Source organism: Salmo salar, chromosome ssa05 (genome assembly GCF_905237065.1).
Source record: "Salmo salar chromosome ssa05, Ssal_v3.1, whole genome shotgun sequence".
In the NCBI taxonomy this organism is placed as follows: Eukaryota; Metazoa; Chordata; class Actinopteri; order Salmoniformes; family Salmonidae; genus Salmo; species Salmo salar.
This window is the reverse complement of record NC_059446.1, coordinates 2,937,550-2,958,271: the sequence shown is the minus strand read 5'-3', so window position 1 is coordinate 2,958,271 and position 20,722 is coordinate 2,937,550. Positions and strand designations below refer to the sequence as shown.

At 46.9% G+C, this 20,722-nt stretch overlaps 1 protein-coding gene across 2 annotated transcripts in view; it reads left to right on the top strand.

Moving 5' to 3' along the window:
* The window catches only part of LOC106591130 (vascular endothelial growth factor receptor 3), a 215,335-nt gene that overhangs the window by 77,369 nt on the left and 117,244 nt on the right, over positions 1-20,722 (top strand). For both annotated transcript variants that reach the window (XM_045717812.1, XM_045717811.1), the window contains exons 2-3: positions 3,491-3,587; positions 6,446-6,822. In XM_045717812.1, the coding sequence (XP_045573768.1) occupies positions 3,491-3,587; positions 6,446-6,822 (474 nt within the window). The remainder of the gene's footprint in view (positions 1-3,490; positions 3,588-6,445; positions 6,823-20,722) is intronic.

Sequence of the window (20,722 nt, the reverse complement as noted above, 5' to 3'; positions counted from 1 at the left end):
TTGTTGCCTTGCATAAAGCTGGAAAGGGTTACAAAAGTATCTCTGAAAGTCAGTCCACGGTAAGACAAATTGTCTATAAATGGAGAAATTTCAGCACTCTTGCTACTCTCCCTAGGAGTGGCCATCCTGCAAAGATGACTGCAAGAGCACACAGCGCAGAATGCTCAATGAGGTTAAGAAGAATCCTAGAGTGTCAGCTAAAGACTTACAGAAATCTCTGGAAGATGCTAACATCCCTGTTGACGAGTCTACAATACGTAAAACACTAAACAAGAACCGTGTTCATGGGAGGACACCACGGGAGAAGCCACTGCTGTCCAAAAAAAAACATTGCTGCACGTCTGAAGTTCACAAAAGTGCACCTGGATGTTCCACAGCGTTTCTGGCAAAATATTCTGTGGACAGATGAAACTACAGTTGAGTTGTTTGGAAGGAACACACAACACTATGAGTGGAGTAAAAAGGCACAGCACATGAACATCAAAACTTTGTCCCAACTGTAAAGTATGGTGGAGGGAGCATCATGGTCTGGGTCTGCTTTGCTGCCTCAGGGCCTGGACAGCTTGCTATCATCGACGGAAAAATGAATTCCCAAGTTTGTCAAGACATTTTGCAGGAGAATGTAAGGCTATCTGTCCGCCAATTGAAGCTCAACAGAAGTTGGGTGATGCAACAAGACAACGACCCAAAACACAGAAGTAAATCAACAACAGAATGTCTTCAACAGAAGAAAATACGCCTTCTGGAGTGGCCCAGTCAGAGTCCTGACCTCAACCCGATTGGAGATGCTGTGGCCTGACCTCAAGAGAGCGGTTCACACCAGACATCCCAAGAATATTGCTGAACTGAAACAGTTTTGTAAAGAGGAATGGTCCAAAATTCCTCCTGACCGTTGTGCAGGTCTGATCCACAACTACAGAAAACGTTTGGTTGAGGTTATTGCTGCCAAAGGAGGGTCAACCAGTTATTAAATCCAAGGGTTCACGTACTTTTCCCACCCTGCACTGTGAATGTTTACACGGTGTGTTCAATAATGACATGAAAACATATAATTGTTTCTGTGTTATTAGTTTAAGCAGACTGTGTTTGTCTACTGTTGTGACTTAGATGAAGATCAGATCAAATTTTATGACCAATTTATGCAGAAATCTAGGTAATTTTAAAGGGTTCACAGACTTTTTCTTCCCACTGTATGTATATAATGGAGTCTATAGACAGTATGGGCAGTATATGAATAGAAAATATACACTACATGACCAAAAGTATGTGGACACCTGCTCGTCGAACATCTCATTACAAAATCATGGGCTTTAATATGGAGTTGGTCCCCCCCTTTGCTGCTATAACAGCCTCCACTCTTCTGGGAAGTCATTAATATGGAGTTGGTCCCCCCCCTTTGCTGCTATAACAGCCTCCACTCTTCTGGGAAGTCATTAATATGGAGTTGGTCCCCCCCTTTGCTGCTATAACAGCCTCCACTCTTCTGGGAAGTCATTAATATGGAGTTGGTCCCCCCCTTTGCTGCTATAACAGCCTCCACTCTTCTGGGAAGTCATTTCACTTGGCTCCCGAGTGGCGCAGCGGTCTAAGGCACTGCAGCTCAGTGCAAGAGGCATCACTACAGACCCTGGTTTGAATCCAGACTGTATCACATCTGACTGTGATTTGGAGTCCCATAGGACGGCGCACAATTGGCTCAGCGTCGTCCGGGTTTGTCCGGGGTAGGACGTCATTGTAAATAAGAATTTGTTTTTAACTGACTTGCCTAGTTAAATAAAAGTTCAATTTAAAAAAAATTATAATAATAATAATAAAAAACTAGATGTTGGAACATTGCTGCTTTCCATTCAGCCACAAGAGCATTAGCTCTTCAAAGCGCTTAATGATGACAGAAGTGAGTGCTACGGGTCGATAGTCATTTAGTTAAGTTACCTTCGCTTTCTCGTGAACAGGAACAATGGTGGACATCTTGATGCAAGTGGGGACCAACGTGCCCTCAGGGCACTTTTAACAAGGGGTGTGCCTCCCAAACAGCACCCTATTCCCTAGATAGTGCACCTCTTTTGACCAATGTATATAGGGAATAGGGTGCCATGTGGGAATCAGTCAGGTAATGGCATTCCAGAGCGACATCATTTATATCACATCTAACCACATTACCAGAGTTAATGAAACAGTGATGAATCAGGAAGCTATAGGCTTAATGAGAATATCAGAGGAAAGTAGAGGGGGGAGGGAGCAGAGAGAGCAGGGTGAAAGAGGAGACAGAGAGGAGAGAGAGAGGGGAAAGAGAGAGAGAGAGAGAGAGGGGACGGAGGGAGAAAGAGGAGAGATTGGACAGAGGGAGAAAGAGGAGAGAGAGAGAGAGATTGAGAGAGAGGGGATGGAGGGAGAAAGAGGAGAGAGGGGACGGAGGGAGAAAGAGGAGAGAGAGAGAGGAGAGAGAGAGGGGAAAGAGGGGACGAAGAGAAAAAGAGGAGAGAGAGAGCAGGGAGAGGAGAGAGAGAGGGGACGGAGGGAGAAAGAGGAGAGAGAGAGAGGAGAGAGAGCAAGGAGAGGGGAGAGAAAGAGGAGAGAAGGAGAGAGCGAGAGAGAGAGAGAATTGAGACCGGGTGGTGCTGGGGTGAGAGTCTGGGTGGTGCTGGGGTGAGTGTCTGGGTGTTTCTCAGACCGGGTGGTGCTGGGGTGAGTGTCTGGGTGGTGTTGGGGTGAGTGTCTGGGTGGTGTTGGTGTGAGTGTCTGGGTGGTGTTGGGGTGAGTGTCTGGGTGGTGCTGGGGTGAGTGTCTGGGTGGTGTTGGGGTGAGTGTCTGGGTGGTGCTGGGGTAAGTGTCTGGGTGGTGCTGGGGTGAGTGTCTGGGTGGTGCTGGGGTGAGTGTCTGGGTGTGCTAGTGTCTGACCGGGTGGTGTTGGGGTGAGTGTCTGGGTGGTGTTGGGGTGAGTGTCTGGGTGGTGTTGGGGTGAGTGTCTGGGTGGTGCTGGGGTGAGTGTCTGGGTGGTGCTGGGGTGAGTGTCTGGGTGGTGCTGGGGTGAGTGTCTGGGTGGTGCTGGGGTGAGTGTCTGGGTGGTGCTGGGGTGAGTGTCTGGGTGGTGCTGGGGTGAGTGTCTGGGTGTATTGTGCTGCTCTACTCCTGTAGATTGCCTTACAGCCATATATATATATTACAGCCATATATATATATATATATATATATATATATATATATATATATATATATATATATATATATATATATATATATATTACAGCCCTTGAGCTAAGTGGAATACAGTGTCATATAATGAATAACATTTGATAGCTTTGGTTGAGTTCATCCTGCCGCTGTCGGCTCGAGTTCCTAATCTACGTGACGCTGAGGAGGGTTGACAGAGCCGACCAGCAGAGCTGTCTAAACCAATCATTTATTCGTTCCTGAAATGTAAAATCCAATCAAATCAGTGTTTTTGAGTGTCAGCGTCCAATCATATGATTTTGTTTTTGTTATACCTGAGGTCTGGCGATTGGCTACTCTATGACTCCGCCCACCATTGACAGCCACAAAGAAGACCTCGTGATCCACGCAGATGAAACTCTGTCCATCACATGCAGGTAGAGTACCGTGTGTGTGTGTGTGTGTGTGTGTGTGTGTGTGTGTGTGTGTGTGTGTGTGTGTGTGTGTGTGTGTGTGTGTGTGTGTGTGTGTGTGTGTGTGTGTGTGTGTGTGTGACCTAGTTGTCCACTTAGTGTCTTCCTATTTCCTTCTGGTGTTGCTGTTGGAATGTATGTTAAATTAACAATATAGTTGGGTGGGTAGAATTGCCTTGCTTTTCTCCGGGGGGGGGTTAAACCACCATCACATTATACAGGACATTAAACAGCTGTCTAATCCACCATCACATTATACAGGAGATTAAACAGCTGTCTAATCCACCGTCACATTATACAGGAGATTAAACAGCTGTCTAATCCACCGTCACATTATACAGAGGGGTGTAGAGGAGATTAAACAGCTGTCTAATCCACCATCACATTATACAGGAGATTAAACAGCTGTCTAATCCACCGTCACATTATACAGAGGGGTGTAGAGGAGATTAAACAGCTGTCTAATCCACCGTTACATTATACAGAGGGGTGTAGAGGAGATTAAACAGCTGTCTAATCCACCATCACATTATACAGAGGGGTGTAGTGGAGATTAAACAGCTGTCTAATCCACCGTCACATTATACAGAGGGGTGTAGAGGAGATTAAACAGCTGTCTAATCCACCATCACATTATACAGGAGATTAAACAGCTGTCTAATCCACCGTCACATTATACAGAGGGGTGTAGAGGAGATTAAACAGCTGTCTAATCCACCGTTACATTATACAGAGGGGTGTAGAGGAGATTAAACAGCTGTCTAATCCACCATCACATTATACAGAGGGGTGTAGTGGAGATTAAACAGCTGTCTAATCCACCGTTACATTATACAGAGGGGTGTAGTGGAGATTAAACAGCTGTCTAATCCACCATCACATTATACAGAGGGGTGTAGTGGAGATTAAACAGCTGTCTAATCCACCATCACATTATACAGAGGGGTGTAGTGGAGATTAAACAGCTGTCTAATCCACCATCACATTATACAGGAGATTAAACAGCTGTCTAATCCACCGTTACATTATACAGAGGGGTGTAGAGGAGATTAAACAGCTGTCTAATCCACCGTTAGATTATACAGAGGGGTGTAGAGGAGATTAAACAGCGGTCTAATCCACCGTTAGATTATACAGAGGGGTGTAGAGGAGATTAAACAGCTGTCTAATCCACCATCACATTATACAGAGGGGTGTAGAGGAGATTAAACAGCTGTCTAATCCACCATCACATTATACAGAGGGGTGTAGTGGAGATTAAACAGCTGTCTAATCCACCATCACATTATACAGGAGATTAAACAGCTGTCTAATCCACCATTACATTATACAGAGGGGTGTAGAGGAGATTAAACAGCTGTCTAATCCACCGTTAGATTATACAGAGGGGTGTAGTGGAGATTAAACAGCTGTCTAATCCCCCGTTACATTATACAGAGGGGTGTAGAGGAGATTAAACAGCTGTCTAATCCACCATCACATTATACAGAGGGGTGTAGAGGAGATTAAACAGCTGTCTAATCCACCGTTAGATTATACAGAGGGGTGTAGAGGAGATTAAACAGCTGTCTAATCCACCGTTAGATTATACAGAGGGGTGTAGTGGAGATTAAACAGCTGTCTAATCCACCGTTACATTATACAGAGGGGTGTAGTGGAGGGTAAACAGCTGTCTAATCCACCGTCACATTATACAGAGGGGTGTAGAGGAGATTAAACAGCTGTCTAATCCACCATCACATTATACAGGAGATTAAACAGCTGTCTAATCCACCGTTAGATTATACAGAGGGGTGTAGAGGAGATTAAACAGCTGTCTAATCCACCATCACATTATACAGGAGATTAAACAGCTGTCTAATCCACCGTTAGATTATACAGAGGGGTGTAGAGGAGATTAAACAGCTGTCTAATCCACCGTTAGATTATACAGAGGGGTGTAGTGGAGATTAAACAGCTGTCTAATCCACCGTTAGATTATACAGAGGGGTGTAGAGGAGATTAAACAGCTGTCTAATCCACCGTTAGATTATACAGAGTGGAGATTAAACACATGTAAACGCCTTTTTTTTTAATTTTGCGCAAATCTTTACCAACCATTTTGGGAAAATGAATTTCACCAGTTTAAGGACCAGACATGATTCTTAGAATATTTATTCAGCAAACGGATGTGAGAATGAGGTTCCATGAGAACGGATCGGGATGAGGCCAAGGTCTACAGTCGAAGGATCCGGAGAGGTTTGTCTTGGAGTCTCAGGTAGAAAGTCATCAGGCCGTGTTAGTTAAGCTGCTGTGGTGATGGCAATCCCCACCCAAAAAAGGGAGAAGTCCATGTTAGTCGGACCCTGGATAAGAAGTGATTCTGTTCTGGACTGCAGGTCCTCCTGAATGGTTGGTTTATATAGTTGACAGGCATACAGATGAGATGCCCCGCTGGGTGAACCAACCGTTAAATCCCAGGAGAGCAAGCAGAAGCGACGGTTGCAAAAGAAAAAAATAAAATAAAATAATAATCACTTGAAGGAAGAAAACCTTAGAGGAACCAGGCTCAGCGGTGGAGCCAATCCTCTCTTTGTGCTGATTGGCTAGGATGCGCTGCGTGAGGCAGATGGTATCCGAGTCGTACGCGATTGTTGTAGCCGCTTCTCTCTGGGGAGGAGAAACACAAACACAATCTTTCACAATCTGACGCAGTCGCTAACATCACACACACCTGACATTTGCCCAGTCCTAACCTGTTACTGATTGGTTAAAAACCATAATTGACCCATCTGTGACCTCTCACTTGACCTTTCCTCTGACCTCTAACCTCTAACCTCCAGGGGTCAGCGTACTCTGTCCTGGGTGTGGCCTGAGACGACCCTGGTGGGAGAGGAGCTGACTGACCGGCAGACCGGCAGAGCCCCAGGGGGAGAGGCCGAGACTGGGGCTGGAATCCCTGTTGGTACCCCTGGGGCTGGGGCTGTGGGAGACCACCCCGTGGCCAGGGAGGGGGCTGGTACGCCTGCTTCTGTCCCTGTCCAGAGAAGGGCGGTCCGGGTCCTGGAGTGTCCAGGGGAGCCTGGAAAGCCGTATTGCAAGACCCTGGTCCTCACTGGAGCTAAAGGGAACGATACGGGTTACTACCGCTGTTACTACAGAGATGTCAAGGCTGTCATCGACGGGACCACGGCTTCCACTCTGTATGTGTTCGTCAGAGGTGAGAGGACCGTTTTATATACACAGAGACAGACGGACGCATGTACACATCCTGTTGCTCTCACACACACACACACACACACACACACACACACACACACACACACACACACACACACACACACACACACACACCACACCACACCACACCACACACACACACCACACCACACACACTCGCATGGTTTTTTGTCAGTGCCAGTGTTAGCGTTATCATTGTGGTCATCTCTTGTGTATGACTAGCGTTGTTAAAGTGATGCCCCAGAACGTTTGTATAATTTCAGCCAGTAGTTTTGAAAGTGGTGCTCATGAGCCAAAATGGGCTCCGTTTTTTTTTTTGTGTATTACATCATCCATTTGTGTACTACGTCATCCATTTGTGTACTACATCATCCATTTGTGTCCTACGTCATCCATTTGTGTACTACATCATCCATTTGTGTACTACATCATCCATTTGTGTACTACGTCATCCATTTGTGTACTACATCATCCATTTGTGTCCTACGTCATCCATTTGTGTCCTACGTCATCCATTTGTGTACTACGTCATCCATTTGTGTACTACGTCATCCATTTGTGTACTACGTCATCCATTTGTGTACTACGTCATCCATTTTGTGTACTACATCATCCATTTGTGTCCTACGTCGTCCATTTGTGTACTACGTCATCCATTTGTGTACTACGTCATCCATTTGTGTACTACGTCATCCATTTTGTATGATATGTTACGTCCTGCAATTTATTTTATTTAAAAAAATTAAAATACAACTGCGATTCTTTTGATATGTTACGAATACAATTCAGACAATATGTTACACATTTATTTAGCTAACGATCGCAGACTGCAACTTTAATCTATATGGTTCACCAACCTCAATCACCAAATCACCCAAAACTTGGATGTGTTTTGATCTGTAAACCAAAGAAATCTGAAGTCTCCTCCGTCCAAGATATCGAGTGGTAGTGTGTTCCCGTTAAAAGTGCCAGTCATTTGGCTCGCTAGTGATGGAATAGCACATTTTGATTGGTTAATCTGTTCTACCTCTGGACCTGAACTGTTGCTGAGGTTTATCTATCTATCCATCTATTTCAGTCCAGTTCTGTTGTCATGCCTTGAGTCTGACCCTGTCAGCATCCCAAATATTTCCCTGCTCCCTATGTGCGCTGGTCAAAAGTAGTACACTTTGTATGGATTAGAGTGCTGTTTGGGATGCAGGCCCAGTCTTATCATTTCCACTTGGCTGTGGAGCGTTAGTTATCCTGTGGAGCCTCAAGTTTCTCTTTTCTCTCGCTTTCTGTCTTTCTTTCCTCTGGTTTCTCTTTGTCTTGGGAGGAGGACAAGAACTTTTACAGACGTCTGTCTGTCTCCCTGAAAACAGATTTAACGAGTTTGCACAGTCCTAACCTGTTCTGAATGGTTAAAAAAAAATCCCTGTTTAAAGAGTTTCTGACACTAAAAGTCCATCAAGCAGCTAGCTGCAATTGTTAGGCTGGAGCGTTATCCATATTGTCATACCTTCACACCGACCTTGTGCCATACTGGGATATTCCGTAATACCGACAATGAACACAAGGGGCGCTATTTTCAAACCCCACTGAGCTTTTTGTAATCCAAAGGTTAGCAATGCTAACGAATATGTGTAAAATCCCCTAGAGAACGCTAACTAAATGCTAATGAGGGAATTGAACATTTTATACAGTCTCTGACCTAAACTATTTTCAGGACAAACATCCCAGCTCATAAAGTTATACGAGTAACTGAAAAATGCTACTCACAATTTGCTGCACACACAACACAAATATTAAACAGCAAGGCTATTGATCCAGGAGGGGATTTTCTGCTGTTACCGGCAAGCGAAGCGTGATTTTGAAGAAGCTAACCACAGCTAGATAGCTAACTAGCAACTAAATTAGCAAATCAAATGCACAACTGTAGAGCATTTTACGTAATAGTTATAAGATATCTAGCTGTAAAACGTTTAGTTGTGGATTCCATGCTGTAACTCGATCCTGACACCACTCGGAGTGTGGAGTCAGGAAAATAACCTCACACTCAACGTCAACAAAACAAAGGAGATGATCGTGGACTTCAGGAAACAGCAGAGGGAGCACCCCCCCATCCACATCGACGGGACAGTAGAGGAGAAGGTGGAAAGTTTTAAAGTTCCTCGGCGTACACATCACAGACAAATTGTAATGGTCCACCCACACAGACAGCGTGGTGAAGAAGGCGCAGCAGCGCCTCTTCAACCTCAGGAGGCTGAAGAAATTTGGCTTGTCACCGAAAACACTCACAAACTTTTACAGATGCCCAATCGAGAGCATCCTGTCGGGCTGTATCACCGCCTGGTACGGCAACTGCTTCACCCATAACCGGAAGGCTCTCCAGAGGGTAGTGCGGTTTGCACAACGCATCACCGGGGGCAAACTACCTGCCCTCCAGGACACCTACACCACCCAATGTCACAGGAAGGCAAAAAAGATCATCAAGGACAACAACCACCCGAGCCACTGCCTGTTCACCCCGCTATCATCCAGAAGGCGAGGTCAGTACAGGTGCATCAAAGCTGGAACCGAGAGACTGATAAACAGCTTCTATCTCTGTAATCGCCGTCGTCAGAATTAGACCAAGGTGCAGCAGAGGATGTGTTCATCATTAGAATTTTAATTCAAAAAACAAGAGAACACTACAAAAATGAACAAAAACGACAGCAAACAGTCCTGTTAGGAAAATACTCAAAACAGAAACAATTACCCACAAAACCCAAAGGAAAAACATGCTCCTTATGTGTGACTCCCAATCAGCAACAATGAGCTTCAGCTGTGCCTGATTGGGAGCCACACACGGCCCAAAACAAAGAAATACAAAAACATAGAGAAAGGAACATGTAACACCCTGGCCTAACCAAAATAAAGAACAAAAAACCCCTCTCTATGGCCAGGGCGTTACAATCTCAAGGCCATCAGACTGTTAAACAGCCATCACTAACATTGAGTGGCTGCTGCCAACATACTGACTCAAATCTTTAGACACTTTAATAATTAAAAATTGGATGTAATAAATTGATCACTTGTCACTTTAAACAATGCCACTTTATATAATGTTCACATACCCTATATTACTCATCTCATATGTATATACTGTACTCTATACCATCTACTGCATCTTGCCTATGCCGTTCGGCCATCGCTCATCCATATATTAATATGTACATATTCTTATTCATTCCTTTATACTTGTAGGTATTTGTTGTGTGAAATTGTTAGATTACTTGTTAGATATTACTGTACGGTCGGAACTAGAAGCACAAGCATTTCGCTACACTCGCATTAACACCTGCTAACCATGTGTATGTGACCAATAAAATTTGATTTGATCACCTGGCCGGGTGCTGCACATCAGTGAGTGACTCACAAGGTTCCGATCTCTCGTTGTTGTGTGCTTGTAAACAAACACAACCGTGACTGGGTGCTACCAAAAACTTCATAATGAAAAATTATATGACAGCGTGAAATGAAGGACGCAATCTTTATCTCCTGACGTATTGCACAAGTTGACTGCAGGTATTTACATTAAAAAGTAGCGACAAATATTCAAATATATTTAAAAAAAATTCAAATAAATAGTTTCAACGGTATAGACTATATTAACAAAGACTGTATTTAAAACTGTTGACTTTGCGTTACTAAGTCTCTGCAGCTGTCTGAGGAAGGTAGGACTGGGACCATACCAGTATCACCAGACTGAAGGTAGGACTGGGACCATACCAGTATCACCAGACAGAAGGTAGGACTGGGACCATACCAGTATAACCAGACTGAAGGTAGGACTGGGACCATACCAGTATCACCAGACTGAAGGTAGGACTGGGACCATACCAGTATAACCAGACTGAAGGTAGTACTGGGACCATACCAGTATAACCAGACTGAAGGTAGGACTGGGACCATACCAGTATAACCAGACTGAAGGTAGTACTGGGACCATACCAGTATCACCAGACTGAAGGTAGGACTGGGACCATACCAGTATCACCAGACTGAAGGTAGGACTGGGACCATACCAGTATAACCAGACTGAAGGTAGGACTGGGACCATACCAGTATAACCAGACTGAAGGTAGTACTGGGACCATACCAGTATAACCAGACTGAAGGTAGGACTGGGACCATACCAGTATCACCAGACTGAAGGTAGGACTGGGACCATACCAGTATAACCAGACTGAAGGTAGGACTGGGACCATACCAGTATCACCAGACTGAAGGTAGGACTGGGACCATACCAATATAACCAGACTGAAGGTAGGACTGGGACCATACCAGTATCACCAGACTGAAGGTAGGACTGGGACCATACCAGTATAACCAGACTGAAGGTAGTACTGGGACCATACCAGTATAACCAGACTGAAGGTAGGACTGGGACCATACCAGTATCACCAGACTGAAGGTAGTACTGGGACCATACCAGTATCACCAGACTGAAGGTAGGACTGGGACCATACCAGTATCACCAGACTGAAGGTAGGACTGGGACCATACCAGTATCACCAGACTGAAGGTAGGACTGGGACCATACCAATATAACCAGACTGAAGGTAGGACTGGGACCATACCAGTATCACCAGACTGAAGGTAGGACTGGGACCATACCAGTATAACCAGACTGAAGGTAGGACTGGGACCATACCAGTATCACCAGACTGAAGGTAGGACTGGGACCATACCAGTATCACCAGACTGAAGGTAGGACTGGGACCATACCAGTATCACCAGACTGAAGGTAGTACTGGGACCATACCAGTATCACCAGACTGAAGGTAGGACTGGGACCATACCAGTATCACCAGACTGAAGGTAGGACTGGGACCATACCAGTATCACCAGATTGGTTAGTTTCGTGGCAAGGAAATAAAATACTAAGCGGATTTAACTTCTTTTAGGAAAACAGCCCCGACGTTGGAAACAAACTCCAGATTCCAGATTCACATGTATTTATTTTCAGAACTATTAGGGGGCCCTAATATTGGATTAAACCAACAATAAACATGTAATAAGGGATTAGAAACACATACTGTGGCCTTCTTGGATGTGATGTGATTAAAAACCATGAGGCTGTCTATTCTAGTCCTCTCAGTACAGATGATCTCCATTGTGTCTTTTCCAACCCTGTCTTTTCTTTCACACCTCCTTTCACCACCAGTAATGATTGTGAGGGTAGCCTCTGGTCTAAGGTTACATACAATCTGGGGGGAGAGAGGGGAGCACTGTGGGGGGTGACTATATGTTCTCTCACCTCTTTCCTGTACAGAGGTTATGGAGGTAGGGGGAGGTTATGGAGGTAGGGGAGGTAGGGGGAGGTTATGGAGGTAGGGGGAGGTAGGGGGAGGTTATGGAGGTAGGGGGAGGTAGGGGGAGGTAGGTGGAGGTTATGGAGGTAGGGAGAGGTTATGGAGGTAGGGGGAGGTAGGGGAGGTTATGGAGGTAGGGGAGGTAGGGGGAGATAGGGGGAGGCAGGGGGAGGTTATGGAGGTAGGAGAGGTAGGGGAGATTATGGAGGTAGGGGAGGTAGGGGGAGGTTATGGAGGTAGGGGGAGGTAGGGGAGGTTATGGAGGTAGGGGAGAATATGGAGGTAGGGGGAGGTTATGGAGGTAGGGGGAGGTAGGGGGAGGTTAGGTGGAGGTTATGGAGGTAGGGGAGGTTATGGAGGTAGGGGGAGGTTATGGAGGTAGGGGAGGTTATGGAGGTAGGGGGAGGTTATGGAGGTTATGGAGGTAGGGGGAGGTTATGGAGGTAGGGGGAGGTTATGGAGGTAGGGGGAGGTTATGGAGGTAGGGGGAGGTAGGGGGGAGGTTATGGAGGTTATGGAGGTAGGGGAGGTTATGGAGGTAGGGGAGGTTATGGAGGTAGGGGAGGTTATGGAGGTAGGGGAGGTTATGGAGGTTATGGAGGTAGGGGGAGGTTATGGAGGTAGGGGGAGGTTATGGAGGTAGGGGGGAGGTTATGGAGGTAGGGGAGGTTATGGAGGTAGGGGGAGGTAGGGGGAGGTTATGGAGGTTATGGAGGTAGGGGAGGTTATGGAGGTAGGGGGAGGTTATGGAGGTAGGGGGAGGTAGGGGAGGTTATGGAGGTAGGGGGAGATATGGGAGGTAGGGGAGGTTATGGAGGTAGGGGGAGGTATGGGAGGTAGGGGAGGTTATGGAGGTAGGGGGAGGTAGGGGAGGTAGGGGAGGTTATGGAGGTAGGGGGAGGTTATGGAGGTAGGGGGAGGTTATGGAGGTGGGGGAGGTAGGGGGAGGTAGGGGAGGTTATGGAGGTAGGGGGGAGGTATGGGAGGTAGGGGAGGTTATGGAGGTAGGGGGAGATTATGGAGGTAGGGGGAGGTATGGGAGGTAGGGGAGGTTATGGAGGTAGGGGGGAGGTAGGGGAGGTAGGAGGAGGTAGGGGAGGTTATGGAGGTAGGGGGAGGTAGGGGAGGTAGGGGAGGTAGGGGGAGGTTATGGAGGTAGGGGGAGGTAGGGGAGGTAGGAGGAGGTAGGGGAGGTATGGGAGGTAGGGGAGGTAGGGGGAGGTAGGGGAGGTAGGAGGAGGTAGGGGAGGTAGGAGGAGGTAGGGGAGGTTAAGTCCTGCTGGCTGACTGCCTGGCTGACTGCCTGGCTGACTGACTGCCTGACTGGTCATCTCATAGTCTTGTTGATCTTTCCTGACAAGGTGCCCAAACAGTTCCTCCAGATTCCTGCTGGAGGCTGATCAAAGCCAGATGAACCACCAGCAGTAAATTACAGCTAAAAGGCCACAGGACAAAAGGAGAAGTGAGGAGAGGAGGGGCAGGGAGGGGAGAGGAGTGGAGGGGGGAGAGGAGAGGGGAAGGGAGGGGAGAGGAGAGGAGAGGGGAAGGGAGGGGAGAGGAGGGGAGGGGAAGGGACGGGAGGGGAAAGGAGAGGAGGAGGGCAGGGGTGAGGAGAGAAGGGGAAAGGAGAGGAGGAGGGCAGGGGAGGAGGGGGAGGGGAAAGGAGAGGAGGAGGGCAGGGGAGGAGGGGAGGGGAAAGGAGAGGAGGAGGGCAGGGGAGGAGGGGAGGGGAAAGGAGAGGAGGAGGGCAGGGGAGGAGGGGAGGGGAAAGGAGAGGAGGAGGGCAGGGGAGGAGGGGGAGGGGAAAGGAGAGGAGGAGGGCAGGGGAGGAGGGGAGGGGAAAGGAGAGGAGGAGGGCAGAGGAGGAGGGGAGGGGAAAGGAGAGGAGGAGGGCAGGGGAGGAGGGGAGGGGAAGGGATGGGATGGGAGAGGAGATTAAAGGAGCAGTAAATATAACTCACAGGCGGTAGGATAAGAGTGGGACCATGTGGCTTCAGTTACCCTGCCAGACCTCAACACTCTCCCCTTAAACCCTCACTCCCAGTGCCCCTTGCCTCATTTAGCCTGCCAGACCTCACCACTCTCCCCTTAAACCCTCACTCCCAGTGCCCCTTGCCTCATTTAGCCTGCCAGACCTCACCACTCTCCCCTTAAACCCTCACTCCCAGTGCCCCTTGCCTCATTTAGCCTGCCAGACCTCACCACTCTCCCCTTAAACCCTCACTCCCAGTGCCCCTTGCCTCATTTAGACTGCCAGACCTCACCACTCTCCCCTTAAACCCTCACTCCCAGTGCCCCTTGCCTCATTTAGACTGCCAGACCTCACCACTCTCCCCTTAAACCCTCACTCCCAGTGCCCCTTGCTTCAGTTACCCTGCCGGAGCTCATCACCTCTCCCTCTTAGGGTGCCAATTGGGACGCATCCCATAACACCCCTCTCCTCACAGCCATGACCCTCATCCCTCCCTCCTAACAACATAACACCCCTCTCCTCACAGCCATGAACCTCATCCCTCCCTCCTAGCAACATAACACCCCTCTCCTCACAGCCATGAACCTCATCCCTCCCTCCTAGCAACATAACACCCCTCTCCTCACAGCCATGACCCTCATCCCTCCCTCCTAGCAACATAACACCCCTCTCCTCACAGCCATGACCCTCATCCCTCCCTCCTAGCAACATAACACCCCTCTCCTCACAGCCATGACCCTCATCCCTCCCTCCTAGCAACATAACACCCCTCTCCTCACAGCCATGACCCTCATCCCTCCCTCCTAGCAACATAACACCCCTCTCCTCACAGCCATGACCCTCATCCCTCCCTCCTAGCAACATAACACCCCTCTCCTCACAGCCATGACCCTCATCCCTCCCTCCTAGCAACATAACACCCCTCTCCTCACAGCCATGACCCTCATCCCTCCCTCCTAGCAACATAACACCCCTCTCCTCACAGCCATGAACCTCATCCCTCCCTCCTAGCAACATAACACCCCTCTCCTCACAGCCATGAACCTCATCCCTCCCTCCTAGCAACATAACACCCCTCTCCTCACAGCCATGACCCTCATCCCTCCCTCCTAGCAACATAACACCCCTCTCCTCACAGCCATGACCCTCATCCCTCCCTCCTAGCAACATAACACCCCTCTCCTCACAGCCATGAACCTCATCCCTCCCTCCTAACAACAGGATGCCATTTGTGATACAAACTATTATTCTCTGGTAATGACTAGGCTGTCTGAGCGCTGGTAATCGACCATGTAAATCATCATAGTAAATTGGTGACAGAAGTGGTTGTGATAGCTTCATGCTGTAACATCCATATACAGTGCGTTCGGAATGTATTCAAACCATTTTACTTTTCCCACATTTTGTTACATTACAGCCTTATTCTAAATAAAAATTGTCCCTCATCAATCTACACACAATACCTCATAATAGCAAAAACATTATATATATTTTTTTTGCAAATGTACACTACCGGTCAAAAGTTTTAGAACACCTACTCATTCGAGGGTTTTTCTTCATTTTTTAAAAACTATTTTCTGCATTGTAGAATAGTAGTGAAGACATCAAACACTATGAAATATCACATATGGAATCATGTACACTAGTAACCAAAAAAGTGTTTAACAAATCAACATATATTTGTCACGTGTGCTCCCTCTCTCACTCCCTTTGGTTCCTTCCCTGTATATGTCACTCCCTTTGGTTCCTTCCCTATATATGTCCCTCCCTTTGGTTCCTTCCCTGTATATGTCCCTCCCTTTGGTTCCTTCCCTGTATATGTCACTCCCTTTGGTTCCTTCCCTGTATATGTCACTCCCTTTGGTTCCTTCCCTGTATATGTCACTCCCTTTGGTTCCTTCCCTGTATATGTCACTCCCTTTGGTTCCTTCCCTGTATATGTCACTCCCTTTGGTTCCTTCCCTGTATATGTCCCTCCCTTTGGTTCCTTCCCTGTATATGTCACTCCCTTTGGTTCCTTCCCTGTATATGTCACTCCCTTTGGTTCCTTCCCTGTATATGTCACTCCCTTTGGTTCCTTCCCTGTATATGTCACTCCCTTTGGTTCCTTCCCTGTATATGTCACTCCCTTTGGTTCCTTCCCTGTATATGTCACTCCCTTTGGTTCCTTCCCTGTATATGTCCCTCCCTTTGGTTCCTTCCCTGTATATGTCCCTCCCTTTGGTTCCTTACCTGTATATGTCACTCCCTTTGGTTCCTTCCCTGTATATGTCACTCCCCTTTGGTTCCTTCCTGTATATGTCACTCCCCTTTGGTTCCTTCCCTGTATATGTCCCTCCCTTTGGTTCCTTCCCTGTATATGTCACTCCCTTTGGTTCCTTCCCTGTATATGTCACTCCCTTTGGTTCCTTCCCTGTATATGTCACTCCCTTTGGTTCCTTCCCTGTATATGTCACTCCCTTTGGTTCCTTCCCTGTATATGTCACTCCCTTTGGTTCCTTCCCTGTATATGTCACTCCCTTTGGTTCCTTCCCTGTATATGTCACTCCCTTTGGTTCCTTCCCTGTATATGTCCCTCCCTTTGGTTCCTTCCCTGTATATGTCACTCCCTTTGGTTCCTTCCCTGTATATGTCACTCCCTTTGGTTCCTTCCTGTATATGTCACTCCCTTTGGTTCCTTCCCTGTATATGTCACTCCCTTTGGTTCCTTCCCTGTATATGTCCCTCCCTTTGGTTCCTTCCCTGTATATGTCACTCCCTTTGGTTCCTTCCCTGTATATGTCCCTCCCTTTGGTTCCTTCCCTGTATATGTCACTCCCTTTGGTTCCTTCCCTGTATATGTCCCTCCCTTTGGTTCCTTCCTGTATATGTCCCTCCCTTTGGTTCCTTCCCTGTATATGTCCCTCCCTTTGGTTCCTTCCCTGTATATGTCACTCCCTTTGGTTCCTTCCCTGTATATGTCCCTCCCTTTGGTTCCTTCCCTGTATATGTCCCTCCCTTTGGTTCCTTCCCTGTATATGTCACTCCCTTTGGTTCCTTCCCTGTATATGTCACTCCCTTTGGTTCCTTCCCTGTATATGTCACTCCCTTTGGTTCCTTCCCTGTATATGTCACTCCCTTTGGTTCCTTCCCTGTATATGTCACTCCCTTTGGTTCCTTCCCTGTATATGTCCCTCCCTTTGGTTCCTTCCCTGTATATGTCACTCCCTTTGGTTCCTTCCCTGTATATGTCACTCCCTTTGGTTCCTTCCCCAGGCGTTATTGTTTCTGTTTCATGTCAGTGCGTTGTTCGTGTTTCTTGTTTTGTATTATGTTTTCATTTATTTATTAAACGCTTCACTCCATGAACTTGCTTCCCGACTCCCAGCCCACACGTTACAATATTTTATATTTGAGATTCTTCAAATAGCCACCCTATCTATGCCTTGATGACAGCTTTGCACACTCTTGGCATTCTCTAAACCAGCTTCATGAGGTAGTCACCTGGAATGCAGTTCAATTAACAGGTGTGCCTTGTTAAAAGTTAATTTGTGAAATGTCTTTCCTTCTTAATGAGTTTGAGACAATCAGTTGTGTTGTGACAAGGTAGGGGTGGTATACAGAAGATAGCCCTATTTGGTAAAAGACCAAGTCTATATTATGGCAAGAACAGCTCAAATAAGCAAAGAGAAATGACAGTCCATCATTACTTTAAGACATGAAGGTCAGTCAATCTGGAAAATGTCAAGAACTTTGAAAGTTTCTTCAAGTGCATTCACAAAAACCATCAAGTGCCATGATGAAACTGGCTTTCATGAGGACCGCCACAGGAAAGGAAGACCCAGAGTTACGTCTGCTGCAGAGGATAAGTTCATTAGAGTCACCAGCTTCAGAAATTGCAGCCCAAAGAAATGCTTCACAGAATTCAAGTAATAGACACATCTCAACATCAACTGTTCAGAGGAGACTGCATGAATCAGGCCTTCATGGTTGAATTGCTACAAAGAAACCACTACTAAAGGACACCAATAATAAGAAGAGACTTGCTTGGGTCAAGAAACACGAGCAATGGACATTAGACGAGTGGAAATGTGTCCTTTGGTCTGATGAGTCCAAATTGGAGATTTATGGATCCAACCTCCATGTCTTTGTGAGATGCGGTGTGGGTGAATGGGTGATCTCTGCATGTTTATTTCCCACCGTGAAGCATGGAGGAGGAGGCATTATGGTGTGGGGGTGCTTTGCTGGTGACACTGTCAGTGATTTATTTAGAATTTAAGGCACACTTAACCAGCATGGCTACCACAGCATTCTGCAGCGTTACGCCATCCCATCTGGTTTGGGCTTAGTGGGACTATCATTTGTTTTTCAAAAGGACAATGACCCAACACACCTCCAGGCTGTGTAAGGGCTATTTGACCAAGAAGGAGAGTGATGGAGTGCTGCATCAGATGACCTGGCCTCCACAATCACCCGACCTCAACGCAATTGAGATGGTTTGGGATGAGTTGAACCGCCGAGTGAAGGAAAAGCAGCCAACAAGTGCTCAGCATATGTGGGAACACCTTCAAGATTGTGGGAAAAGCATTCCAGGTGAAGCTGTTCCTCTTGTCCAGGTGGGAAAGAACAGTGTGGAATGCAATAGAAATGCATCATCTTTGGATCTGTTGGGGCTGTATGCGTATTGGAGTTGAATCCGAATTGAATCTGTCTGGCCCTGCGGCCTTGGGAATGTTGACCTGTTTAAAGGTCTTACTCACATAGGCTGTGGAGAGCATGATCACACAGTCATCCGGAACAGCTGGTGCTCTCATGCATGCTTCAGTGTTGCTTGCCTCGAAGCGAGCATAGAAGTAATTTAGCTCGTCTGGTAGGCTCGACAGCTCGCGGCTGTCCTTCCCTTTGTAGTCCTTAATAGTTTGCAAGCCCTGCCACATCTGACGAGCATCGGAGTCGGTGTAGTAGGATTCAATCTTAGTCCTGTATTGATGCTTTACTTGTTTGATGGTTCGTCGGGGGGCATAGCAGCATTTCTTATAAGCATCTGGGTTAGAGTCCCGCTCCTTGAAAGCGGCAGCTCTACCCTTTAGCTCAGTGCGAATGTTGCCTGTAATCCATGTCTTCCGGTTGGGATATGTACACACGGTCACTGTGGGGACGACGTCGTCGATGCACTTATTGATGAAGCCGGTGACTGATGTGGTGTACTCCTCGATGCCATCGGAAGAATCCCGGAACATGTTCCAGTCTGTTCTAGCAAAACAGTCTTGTAGCTTAGCATCTGAGTCATCTGGCAACTTCCGTATTGAGCGAGTCACTGGTACTTCCTGCTTTAGTTTTTGCTTGTAAGCAGGAATCAGAAGGATAGAATTATGGTCAGATTTGCCAAATGGAAGGCGAGGGAGAGCTTTGTACGCGTCTCTGTGTGTAGAGTAAAGGTGGTCTAGAGTTGTTTTTCCTCTGGTTGCACATGTAACATGCTGGTACAAATTAGGTAAAAGTTAGGATTTCAGTTTCCCTGCATTAAAGTCCCCGGCCACTAGGAGCGCCGCCTCTGGATGAGCATTTTATTGTTTGCTTATGGCCTTATAGAGGTCATTGAGTGCGATCTTAGTGCCAGCATCGTTCTGTGGTGGTAAATAGACAGCCAGGAATAATATAGATGAGAACTCTCTTGGTAAATAGTGTGTTCTACAACTCATCATGAGGTACTATGAGGTATTCCTGCCGTTCGGTCCTGCCGATAAATAGAAAAAAACATTTCCTTGTTCAGCCACGACTCCAAGGAAACATAAGATATTACAGTTCTTCAGGTACTGTTGATAGGATAGTCTCGAACGGAGCTTGTCCAGTTTGTTCTCCAGTGATTTGGTGCCTCGGCAATAGAACGAAGGGTAGATGCGGTTAATTTACTCGCTGACGTACTTTCGTCAGGGTGCCCGCACGTCGGCCTCTCTTAGGCCATCTCTTCCTTTTCCGAGTCTTTGGGATTAGGGCCTGGTCCAGGGTTTGCAGTATGTCCTGTTCCCCCTACTGGTTGAAGTTGAAATCTTAATCAGTATGGAGGTTAGGGATTATTGCTGTTCTGATGTCCAGAAGCCTTTTTTCGGTCATAGGAAATGGAGGAAACTTTATGTACAAAAAAAAAGTGAGATTAGCGGGGGGAAAAAAACCCCACAGAAAGTAGAAGAATTGATCAAGATCCCGTAAAGCGGCAGCCATCCACCCTAGTTCCTATAGTGCACTTCTTTTGACCAGGGCCCATAGGCATCTAACAGGGTGCCATTTTGGATGTAGACAATGTCAATTGATGACAGAAATGACTGTGAAGTCTAGCTGAGGCCCCATGCAGTAACAATCACATACAGAGTGAAAAATCAAGGTGATTTTCAGAGCAGCACATCATAGATAGAGTACGTTCACCTATCAGACCGATATCCTGAGGTGAAACTATCTTGCTGTTCTAATGAAGACAATCAGGATCCTGTGGTTTCTAACCGTTATTGGCTGAGCTGTTCTGCTAGCAAAGATTTTTTTGTAACTAACCCAAGATATACCACAGCCTGTCGTTTCCAACAGGAGCAAATTAA